At 39.2% G+C, this 12,046-nt stretch overlaps 1 protein-coding gene and 1 pseudogene across 1 annotated transcript; both read right to left on the bottom strand.

Annotated features, from left to right (window-relative positions):
• Nucleotides 1-1,208: 1,208 nt before the first annotated feature.
• On the bottom strand, nt 1,209-2,445 carry LOC110697806 (annotated as a pseudogene).
• On the bottom strand, nt 1,690-5,464 carry LOC110697805 (30S ribosomal protein S13, chloroplastic-like). Its single transcript, XM_021875194.1, has 4 exons — nt 5,242-5,464; nt 4,472-4,555; nt 3,925-4,109; nt 1,690-2,447 (listed from the first exon to the last, which is right to left on the bottom strand). The coding sequence occupies exons 1-3, from the start codon at nt 5,287-5,289 to the stop codon at nt 3,933-3,935; spliced, it is 309 nt and encodes a 102-aa protein (XP_021730886.1). The 5' UTR covers nt 5,290-5,464; the 3' UTR covers nt 1,690-2,447; nt 3,925-3,932.
• Between the last annotated feature and the right edge of the window lie 6,582 nt (nt 5,465-12,046).

Below are 12,046 nucleotides of genomic sequence, written 5' to 3'. Positions count from 1 at the left end.
CGCATGCAGTTTGGATTTATTTGTTATATAATAAAATGGAGATTAAGACTATGTTTATGAACTTTGTTGGTTTCATTGATCGTTAATTTGATAAGAAATTGAAGAAAGTACGAAGCGACAATGGAAGAGTAGAATGAAAACATCAACATATCATGAATGTGGCTCAGGCACATAGATTTCAAGGTCATTTAATTTACCAATGAAATTTTGGAGAGAATGTGTATTAGAAGCATGTTATTTAATTAATCAAACATCATCTAGTGTGCTTAATTATGACACCTTATGAAAAATTATTTGTTAAAGCCCCTAAATTTGACAACATGAGAATTTTTTGTTGTTTATGTTACGCCCATAATCAACGCCATGACAAAGATAAGTTTGCAAGTATGATTAGTTGTTTGTATGATATCTTTTAATGCCTGGATGATATGATTAATTGGCCAGATAACATCATTCATTGTTTGGATAATATCTTTTATGGGCTAAGGTGAATTATGATATAATAAAATGATATTCATTTTTGGATGATATGATTAATTTAATTGTATGGATGATATGATTATTTGGTTAGATAATATCATTCATTGTTTAGATTATATGAGTACTTGTTTAGATGATATCTTTTAGTGGTAAATGATATGATTAATTGGATTATTGATACCATTCATTGTTTGCATGACATGATTAATTGTTTGGATGATATCTTTTAGTGTTTAGGCTAGATGATATGATTAACTGGATGGATGACATGTTTAATTGTTTGGATGATATCATTTATTACTTGGATAATATCTTTAGTTCACTAGGCGAAAAATACAAATGGGCACCGGTTCAAAACCCCCATTTCGCACCGTTTTGAACCGGTGCTTATTTGAGGGATGCCAAAAACCAAAAGATTTCGCACCGTTTCAAAATCGGTGCGAAAACTTAGATTTCGCACCGGTTCTTGCTGTTAACCGGTGCGAAAAATGCCCCAAAAAAATAAAAAAAAAATAAACTTTTAGCACCAGTTTTTGCTGTGAACCGGTGCAAAAAATGGCCCAAAAAATAAAAAAAAAAAAAAAAAAAAAAAAAAAAAAAAAAAAAAAAAAAAACTTTTAGCACCGATTCTATTTCAAAACCGGTGTCAAAAATGCCCCAAAAAAATAAAAAAAAATTTAATTTTTTTTTACTTAAATTGATATATAAACACTAACATATATATAAAGTTACATATTTTCATTAAAAAAGGCTGTAATATTGCAATTTTCCTCCAAAAAAATAAAATATAAAATAAAATACAAGTTCACACACAAAGTAGAAGTCTACAAGGTCAATCACTGGCAATTGGTATGCACACATCCCGTGCAGCATTCAAGACCTGAAATAAAACATGCCTCAGGGTCTGCTAGTGCTTCTGGATAAGACTCATGCTGGTCCACTATGCGTAGTTTCACACATGTAAAGTTGAGAGCAGCTTCATGTTGCTTCAACATTGCTTTATTTAACAACATTCCTGATTTTGAAACTTTCAATTGCCATATTCAGTTATTCACTAATCAGTACTACTACAAGAAGATGATTCACAGCCGGCTGTAAAGAGTCTGAATCTTAAACATAAAGGCAGTTAAATACAAGCGGAAATAAAACTACAAGTCTACAACTACTGAACTTTGATTTAAAAAGCGCCAAGGTAGGGCAGAGGGTCAATTGTAAAAAGTTTTACTCTCGCGACTGAGACTTTCTATTGAATTCTATAACTTTCATACTTAAAATACAGTAGAAGGGGGCTAGATAATTTAAAAAATTTAAATTAGGAATAATGCTACCAAAAAAAACAAATTATGGTCGAAAGAGGAATCAATCATCACTTCTAAATACTGACAAAGGGGGGTGGGGGAAAAAAAAGCAAGTGAAAAGAAAAAAAAAAAAAAAAAAAACCTTGAATAAAAACATTCACAATCCTACACACATAACAAATCAAATGATATCTTGAACCAATTCTTACTAGTAATTCTCTCCCGCATATCCAATTCTTGCTAATTATACAATTAGGATCCCAAATGGCCACATGTCAACCTTTTTAAGAAAAGTGGCATTCCTTTCCCAACTTTAGACAATGAGATCATAGCAATGTAGATTTCTATCATATGCACACGTAAACACTTGGATGGGGGTAAAGAGAAAGCTAAAAATACCTCCCGAGGTGGGGGTTGTGAGAAGCTGAAATTCACTTTTGATTGGATAGCAAGCTTAACATCATTGCAGTCAATTGAGGCTTTGCCAGCATGTTCAGAGTAAACTTGTGCATCCGTTTAGACATCGACAGCATACCTGTACCACAACTCTAGAAACTGGTGCACAACACGGGGCTCATGCTCCTCAACACCCATGGATTTTAACAATGACTTCACAATTTTCGCATCCCTGGGCAAGTCTTCCTCTCCCTCAGCCATGAATCTCCAAACCTGCAACACCACCCAATGTGCATTGTGTATTGAGATACATCAATATTCATTAACCATAAAAGCTCAGATGGAAGAAAGTAAGACAGCTTACAATAGAAGTGTACTCGTAATTTTTTTAATCACCAGTAATTCCCCAATGTCATACTTGTATATAAACACGACACAACAACCAAAGCTTTGAGCCACACGGTCAATTTGTTCACATAATTTTTAAAATCAGAAACATGTAAGATTCCAGAATTAGGATAACAATTAAGCACTATAATATAGTACTAACAAGAAGATGCAGTAGAGCTTTCTGGGACAAATCCATAATTGTTTAACTGATTACAAAACCTATGATAATCCCTAAATTTTTCGGCAGACAGCAATTCTGTAAAAAAAGATTGTCCAGCCAAGTAAACTATAGCCAATTCATCTTCGGAATTTGTTGATCTTCCTTTGCTGTGCTTAAGCACTCAACAGATTTGCTAAAGGCAAAACGTACACAAAAAAAAAAAAAAAAAAAAAAAAAAAAAAAAAAAAAAGATGAAAGGGAGCACATAAGGTTATGGAGCAGACTAAGAAATTTGTTGCAAGTGACGCGGCTAGCACTAGAATGGCAGGTGTTATGGAATATGGGTATTTGTCCTGAGGGAGTTGTATATACTACTGTAGACGGTTCTTCAAGAATGTATGCTAGATTTGTCAAAAAACAACAAAAAAAAAAACAAAAAAGAATATATGCTAGATTGATAGGCAAGGAAGAGAGAACAAAATAAAGAAGAAAAGGAGAGTAGAAAGGAGTGATCGAATGATGGGAGCAGCAGCACATATTTCTGCAAAATTGTTTTATGAAACAGAAATATGCACAACAGCACAATAATGTATGGATTAAAAGAAGTTTGAGCTCAAGGGTAAGAATAATGACAGATTGTATATAATCTGTTGTAACTAAGCAGAATCCACCTATCGGAGGAGAGACTCATCTAAGAGAAAGGTGGTCTCAATCAGGTCAGGTAGACTGAAAAATCATGCTGGAGAAAAAGTCATGTTAACCTTTCTAGAGCATCAACTTACTACTCCTCACTAAAGTGTAAGGTGTTTGAGTGTAATTCAGAGTATAGACCCCTTAAACTAATTTCTAAGTTGCCATCAACTATTGGAGTCAAGAGGGGACATACCATTTCTGGTCTTCTGAGCTAGCTAAGAAAGAGGGTACAACTCAGTGAGGTGTAACCGTGTAAGGATTAAACGAAAACATAGGTAAATGGAAAGGACAACACAGGGCATATATTTGTAAGGAATGAGCATTAAACAGATGCACATCAGGTGGAGGAGCATGAGAAATAAGCAATAAGGAAATTTAAACTTTGAAGCAATAACTGCTAGAGAAATCAATATTACAAAATTACAAGCAATGCATTCTGAGCAACTACAATTAGAATAACCGAATGCCCATATTGCACCCAATTACAGGAAGAGAAAAGAGGCAAACCAGTTCAACTATTTAGGACCAGGAGGCTTCTTCTTGCCAGCAATTTGAACTCTTTTTCCCCTCTTCAAAGTCCTGCAGTTGTTCTTGGTTCGTTGTCCGCGGCAAGGCAAACTCTGAATGTGCCTTATCCCTCTGTGGCATTGTATATCCTTCAATCGTGTAATTGCTATAGCATTGAATCGCCTCTGCATATACAAATACAATCCCAAATTCCAATCAAGAACAATACATCACTAATTCTATCAATTTTCACAACCTATTACAATAAAAAAATAGTATCAATTTAACATGTATCCAAGTTAAAAGTTGGACAATTTTATCCGCAATCAAGATGAACATATTCCATCAAACAGTAAAACTTCTAATTTCTTCAAACAACTCAAAACCCAGATTATAATTGTAACTAAACCACCAACCCAAATTCAAAAATTAATTCAATTTCACATTAAGCAGTCACATATATCTTTTTTTTTTTTTTTTTTTTTTTGAAACAAGCAGTCACATAAATTAAAATCAGTAGAAATTTAACAAAAAGAACAGAATATACCAGGTCACCCTCGATCATGTACTTGGAGACTTCATCTCTGACCTGGATAAGTTCATCGTCAGATAATTCTTTGGTAAGTTTGTTCTGCAAACTCAAATCCGAAAGAATTTGCTTAGCCCTAGAACGCCCAATTTTTTGATAGCTACAATGATGACACAGTCGATTTCGAGTATTCATCTTGTAAATTCCTATTCAATCAAACTCCAATTTGGTTGATTGTTCCATAAAAAAATTTCACTATGGCTCCTATAACAATCTAATTTCACATAATTAAAAGAACCAAAATTAATGAAATCTCGACAATGTCTAACTAATACCTGAATAGTTATCAATCAAGAGTTGAACTAGTTCTAATTATCTGTGTGAACAATATTGACTAGACACGAATAAAACTAACAACCCAGCAACCACGAAACCACCACCGCAACCACCACACCCACCACCGCACCCACGAAACCACCACCGCAACCCCTATCCATCTCCAATTCCCCCAAAATTCCACAAACAGCCTCGAGAAATCAGGAAACCCTTAATTTCTTCCAATTAACCTCAATTGGCAAAAATCACTCAAACATAGAACAAATTCACGAGTAAATACATTAAAAATCAATCCAATAACACATGAATAATACAACCAGATTCGATAACCCTAAAACAACAACAACAAAATCAACCAACAATTCATCGATAGCAACGAAGATCCAAATTGAGAACAGCAAAAAAAAAAAAAAACAAAATCAAAACCAAAAGGAAGCGAAATCGAAGCAAACCAGGAGCAGCAGGTCGCGTTCAAGGACAATTTCTTCAGTAAAAACCATAGTTAGACGAGCGCCGAATTCTTCATGAACAGCATCACCGAATTTAGGCTAAGAACGACGTTCAATCTAGGTCTTCATCTTCGTCTACTTCCCGATTCTTTTGTTGATTAGGGTTTGTTTGAGGAGAGAGAGGTAGATGAGAGAGGAGGAGAGATCGAGGAAAGAGAAATTAAGAAAGAAGAAAAACAAGACCGGGTTTTTTTTTTACAATAGCTTTCGCACCGGTTCGGTTAGAACCGGTGCGAAAAACACATTTTTCGCACTAGTTCGGTTGGAACCGGTGCGAAATGTCATTTTCCCAATCCCGCCCATTTCTTTTAACACCGGTTTTCGAAAACCAGTGCGAAAACTGCGGTGCCTATTTCATTTTTTCTACTAGTGATTTTTTGGTTGGTGATATGATTAATTGTTTGAATGATATCTTTAAATGTCTGGATTGGATGATATATTTGAATGTCTAGCTAGCTAGATGATATTAGTAACTACTTAGATGATTTCTTTAATAGTCTAGGCGAGATAATGGTTAATTGTTTGGATGATATTAGTAACTATTTGGATGATATAATTATAATTGCTTTAGTATTTTATAAAGGGTATTAGACTTTCCTTATTTTGGGCTTGTCTCATGAAACTTTACCCTATAGCTTCTCTTGCGATTTATTTATTAGGATATTTAACTAATTTTAATTATATAAAAAATAATTGGTTGGTATATATACCTGGGTGTACTATGCGCATGGTACACTCGGTAAAACATGATACACTTTAATTTACAAAACACACGTCAAAAAAAGGAAAGAACATTGTTGTAGACACCTAGCTAAAAATATCTCTCCGATCGAAAGCAACCCGATGATTAGTAAAACCTTTCACTGCCATTTGGTCCGAGTAGAGTATTGAAAGAAAGTAACACTTGAGTCTTACATATAAATATATACATGTCAATTTCATTTCTATCATTTCATAAGCTACTTTAGCCATTTAAGTAGCCCACACTTTTCCTATCCCAAAATCCACATGGCTCAGCTCGATTTTCCCTTTTTCATAACTGCAGCCCAAAACTGAGAAAATCTGACTTTTGTGATTCATTATTATTATAAAAATAATATATGGTTGGTTAAATAGCATTGAAATAAGTTTTTCAATGATATATCATAAACCCAATACCGAGTTATAACAAAAAAGATATGATCGAAAGACCAAACTCGGTCTAAAGCCGACACCTTGGACTATTTTGACCATATCTTAAAATTTAGAAAATATGTTGACCTTGATAAATTATAATTGGATTAGAAAGTAGACTTTTAAAGTTTTTCAACGATATATTATTTGCTTTAATCAAGGTTTGAATTGAGATCAAAAATTATGATTAAAACAAAAATTGCAAAAATCAGGAGTTCGACACGACACACCAAAACTAGCGCGTCGCTCCAAACATCATCATGGCACGCCAACCCGCCACGTGGTGCGCCAAATCTGGTGGTCGTCGCGCCAGGTTCTTCCGCGTCACGCCAAACTTTGTGTATCACGATAGCTTTTCCTTAAGTTCTATCCCTTTTTCGACTTCAGCTCTACAAATAGCGTACGTAGCCTCTTTAGGGTTACGGGCAGAGTTGAACACCGTTTTGACTCTCATATTCTCTCTAACTCCTCTTTTTCTTAATCTTTTGCATACTGATCATTCACAATTCCTCCTCTAAGTGTTCCTAGATACTCGAGTTCTATTGGCGGTCCACGGCATGAAAGGTTGACATAAACTTGAGGGTTTCAAATCTAAACTTTAATAAATTAAAATAATTCTTTCAATTTCTTAAATATTTTGAAGTTTACTAATGATTTGTTCATGATATAGTTGCAAGGTTTCGCGATCGATGTAAGTGAATTTAATTATCTTTTAGTTTAAATAATTCTGCGATATTTTTATTTCTAATATCATGTTGTTTTTAACTATTACATTAGTATCATTTTTAGGAATTATATTAATCATGTTATTATCATGCCTAATATCATATTAATAATTATTTAGTATCATGTTTAGGATGCTTTTAATTCGTTCCTTTAATTATTATCAAGTTGCTTCCAATATTTTTAAGCATGCTTATTTGATTGATTTGATTTATTCTATTTGTTTTTATCATTGTTACACCCAAAAATCAAATTTTTGACTTTTATTTGACTTTCTTAACTTTGACCAAGTTGAGAAGTCCTAGAGTTAGTAGAGGGTTATTAGGCTAGTTTGATTAATTCATAACAGTCATTGGGCTGATATCATACTAAAGCCCAACTATATATAGACCAGATTAGAAGGCTAATGGATGATTTTAATTTTCAAAATAGAGTTGGCGCCAAGAAGCATGCATGACCGTACAACAGTTATGGGAGTCAACCATAACCACTCCATTTTGCCTATAAATAGAAGTGCAAGGACCGAAAGAAGACATTAGCAAAAAAACTCAACAACAAGCATTTCATTTCTTTTAAGCTTTCTTCTTAGCTTTCGTAGTTTCCCTTGGCTTAGTAGCCAAGCGATAGTGTAGTTTATCACATAGCATGTATTGATGATTGTTCGTCTTTTCCAATTGTATGACCATGGATGTTTCGGGATTTTCTGATATGTCCTGCGGGAGAGTTACGTCACTAAGATTGGTTCCTTGACGCCTGATTAGGGGATTTTTCCCTACCAATCATCATCTGACAAGTGGACCATTCAAGCTCTGCCAAGTGTCCGCCACATGGACCAATTGGAGCCTGCCACGTGTCAACTGTTGATTAGTCCACCTTGGACCTCTTATGCTACGACACGTGGCCTCCCACATGCCAAATGGGAAAACCAGCCAGCTAGGCCCAAAGTCTTGTGGAAGCCCAATTAGGCCTAGGTTGACCTAAACTTAGGACTGGAACGCATCCCAAGGCATATAAATACCTTCATTAATCCTCATTAAAGGGGGGTTAAGAAAATTAATTACACTCACCTAGAGAATAAAATATATTTAGATCACTCCTCACCTAGGGGAACCAGATCTCCCAACCTTTACTTTTCCGCACTATTCACTCCTCAACCAAGTACTAACTTGATCGTCAGAGGCGGAACTCCCATCACCTGGAGTCTCCGTTGTTTTGAAGGTATAGGCGCAAGGATATTAGTCCCGGAATTGTAACTCTCCCGCAGGACATCAGAAAACCCCGAAACATTTAGGCGCCGTCTGTGGGGAAAGTACTTTCGAGATGGCATCACAGTCTGTACCGAATCCAGAAGAGAGGCGTCCAGAGGACGACCCTCAAGTCTACTCAGACCAAGATACTGATAATGAGGTCGAGGTGGAGACACACACGGCCTCATATGGGACCCTAAGGGCCCGACACACCCGTGCCACCGAAAGGAGGGAACGGGTATACTGCCAAGCTGGACCTAGCAATCCAGCCGGCCCACCGCCTACCCAACAACAGGTGGCTGAAGGATCTGCTCCCATTACAAGGAACGAACTCATGACTTTCATGAGGGGGTTCAAGGGAGAGATCCAAGAGTTGATTAAGAAGAGAACGCCTGTTCCTGCAAAGGAACAGTCGGCTAAAAAATCCTCCCACTCTGGTAGGATGAAGTCAGTTGCTGATCGTGCGGTAACCCCTCACCCAAAACTTGGGACTAGTCGGCCACCGGTGATTGATTGAACGAAGTTTCACGTCCCGGCAACTGGGAAGAGAAAACCCATCCGTCATGTTCAAGTGGATGGGATGAAGAAAATGTACAATGATGCTCGGTTAATGCTAGAGCTGAAAAAGAGTGACCGACTGTCAGAGTCGACCTCTACTTCAGATTTTCAGGATAGTTTGAACAATACCTCCATGAGGTATTCACAATCAAACTATGAGAGTCAGACAAGCAGCACCTTCCGTCGGTCCGGATCCCATAAAGACCAGTCGGCTACGCATGTGCCACACCAGCCATTCGTACCGCAACAACAATATTTCTTGCAGCCTCCTCTGTTTGGAGGGCAGGCAGCAAGAAACGTCCAACCTTTGGACTGGCAACTACGGTTGCTAAGACTTGGAGAACAGTCGTCCGCCTTCTCCAAGAAAATTATAGAGGCCGCCCAGCCGGCCAAAGTGAAGAATGTATTAGTAGGCGCCTATGATGGCACTACTAACCCAGAGGATCATCTGATGGCGTTCACCAACCTTATGTACCTCCAAGGGTTGGATGATCCCACATGGTGCAAGTGCTTCCCAGCTACTTTGAAGGGCATTTACAACAGTGGTTCGGCAACCTGCCGAGTGGTTGTGTGAATAGTTTCCAGACCCTCGCCTATTTGTTCACCTCCTACTTCGCCATGAATATTCCTACTAAGAAGACGACCCTTGACCTAGGGACTATACAACAGGGAGAAAAGGAGGGACTTCGTTCCTACATCAGGCGGTTTAACCTGATGAGAATCCAGATACAAGGGTTGCCGGATGAGGTAGCCTACACTGACTTCTTCAGAGGTCTAAAGGATGGGTCGACCTTCAAGTTTGACCTGGTCCGAAAGAGGGTCGCTACTCTCCAAGAAGCATTAATTGAGGCGGAAGCCTACATACAGGCGACTGACCTGTGTAATACTAGGAAGCAGTCGGATGGAAGAAAGTTCGACAAAAAAGAGAGCCGACCAAAGCAGTCGGCCAATAAAGATGAGAAGAAGAGAAAAGAAGTCTGGGCAGCCGACTCCTCTGATCAGCCGTCCCAGAAAAAGAAAAAAGAGTTTAAACCATACTCCGCGAAGTATGAGTTCAGTAAGGATAGCCAAGCTATCCTCAAAGAAATCCAAGGCCAGATGACCATCGAGAAGCCGGCCCCATGAAAGGTTATGCGAGTAATCGGAACCAAAAGAAATTCTGCAATTTCCATGAAGACATTGGTCATGAAACCAATCAGTGTATTAGCCTCATGCGCTACCTGGACCGCATGGCTGAAAAAGGTGATCTTGACTCCTATGTCAAGAAGTCCAAGGGGGAGGCTCCCCACAGGCAAAAGAAGTCGGCCAAGAGGAATCATCGACCGGCCGACAGTTCAGATACTGACGACGCCATCGTCTACACTATAGCAGGCGGCTTCTCAAGAGGCGGCCCCACTATCAGGGGCAACAAAGACAACATCAGGCGGTTAGATGTTAATTCCGTTCACCAAGGATGGACCGCTAAAAGTTCATTCCCAGAAATTGTCATCACCGAAGAAGATCTGGGAGGTGTTAGGGGGCCGCATGACGACCCCATTGTCATTGAATGTAAAGTGGCCAACCAAAGGGTTGGCCGAATCCTCATAGATACCGGCAGTTCCTCTGATCTCATCAGCAACAAGTGCTTGGCAAAGCTCAAGTACAAACCAGACTGCATACACCCGGTATCTCACCCTTTAGTAGGTTTTAGAGGAAGTGTTGTACACCCAGTGGGACGAGTGGATCTACCCATCCGTCTGGGTGAGAAAGGGGAGGGCCGTCACATAGTGGTTCGGTCCTTAGTGGTTGAAGAACTATCGGCCTACAACATGATCTTGGGACGACCCACCCTGAACAATTCTAAAGTTGTCATTATTCCCTCTCTTATGCTGCTCAAATTTAAGAGGGATGATGGAACAGTCGGCTCCCTAAGGGGAGATCAAAAGATGGCACGAGAGTGCTACCTCTATGATATTAAACCCACTGTGGCGACTGCTGGCCCAAGTGGAGAGAAAATGGACCCTGAACAATTCAAGGAGGATGCGCCTGCCCAAGCAGCAGGCGCCAAGAAAAGAAAGGCCACCCAACTGGGGGCCGAGAGAAAGGATAAAAGATAGCAATCACTAGTAGAGGAGCGATCAGACGAATTCCGCCCTCAGCCGGCTGGTGAGCATACGGATGTCGTCCTGGACGACCCATGTCCTGACAGAACAGTCAAAGTTGGGACGACTGCTCTTGCGGTACTGGGTGAAGATCTTCACCAACTCTTGAAGGAATTCAAAGATATCTTCGCATTTGAAGTACATAAAATGCCAGGTATAAGTCCAGACTTGGCTGTGCATAAACTGGCCGTGAATCCGACAAAGAAGCCGGTCCGGCAAAAGAAACGGAACCATGGTGAAGAAAGAAGTCAGGTGGCTGCCGCCGAGGTTAAAAAGTTGCTTGATGCAGGGTTTATTCGGCAATGTTATTTCCCAGACTGGGTTGCAAACGTTGTGCTAGTAAAGAAGCCGAATGGTACCTGGCGAATGTGTGTGGACTACACTGATTTGAACAAGGCGTGCCCTAAGGATAGCTATCCATTGCCTAAGATTGACAGCCTGGTCGACTCAACAGCCGGCCACGCTTTAATGAGCTTTATGGACGCCTACTCTGGCTTCCATCAAATTTCTTTGTGGAAGAAAGATCAAGAGAAGACGGCCTTCGTCACTGATCAAGGGTTGTATTGCTACACAGTCATGCCGTTTGGTTTGAAGAACGCCCCGGCCACCTTCCAAAGAATGATAAACACGGTCTTCTTTGACCAAATAGGAAGGAATGTCGAGGCATATATAGATGATATGATTGTGAAATCCAAGCTTCAGACGGACCATCTGGCTGACCTCCGAGAAACATTCACCACACTCGGGCGGCACCATGTCATGCTCAATCCCAAGAAATGTGTGTTTGGAGTTGAGTCTGGGAAGTTCCTCGGATTTCTCATCAATCAGAGAGGTATAGAGGCGAACCCTGAGAAAGTACAGGCGGTCATAGACATGCAGTCGCCTCGCACAGTCCGAGAGGTTCAG

This window comes from Chenopodium quinoa, unplaced genomic scaffold (assembly GCF_001683475.1).
Source record: "Chenopodium quinoa cultivar QQ74 unplaced genomic scaffold, ASM168347v1, whole genome shotgun sequence".
Classification (NCBI taxonomy): domain Eukaryota; kingdom Viridiplantae; phylum Streptophyta; class Magnoliopsida; order Caryophyllales; family Amaranthaceae; genus Chenopodium; species Chenopodium quinoa.
Note: the sequence above shows the minus strand (reverse complement) of the source record. Positions and strands in the feature narration are given on the sequence as shown.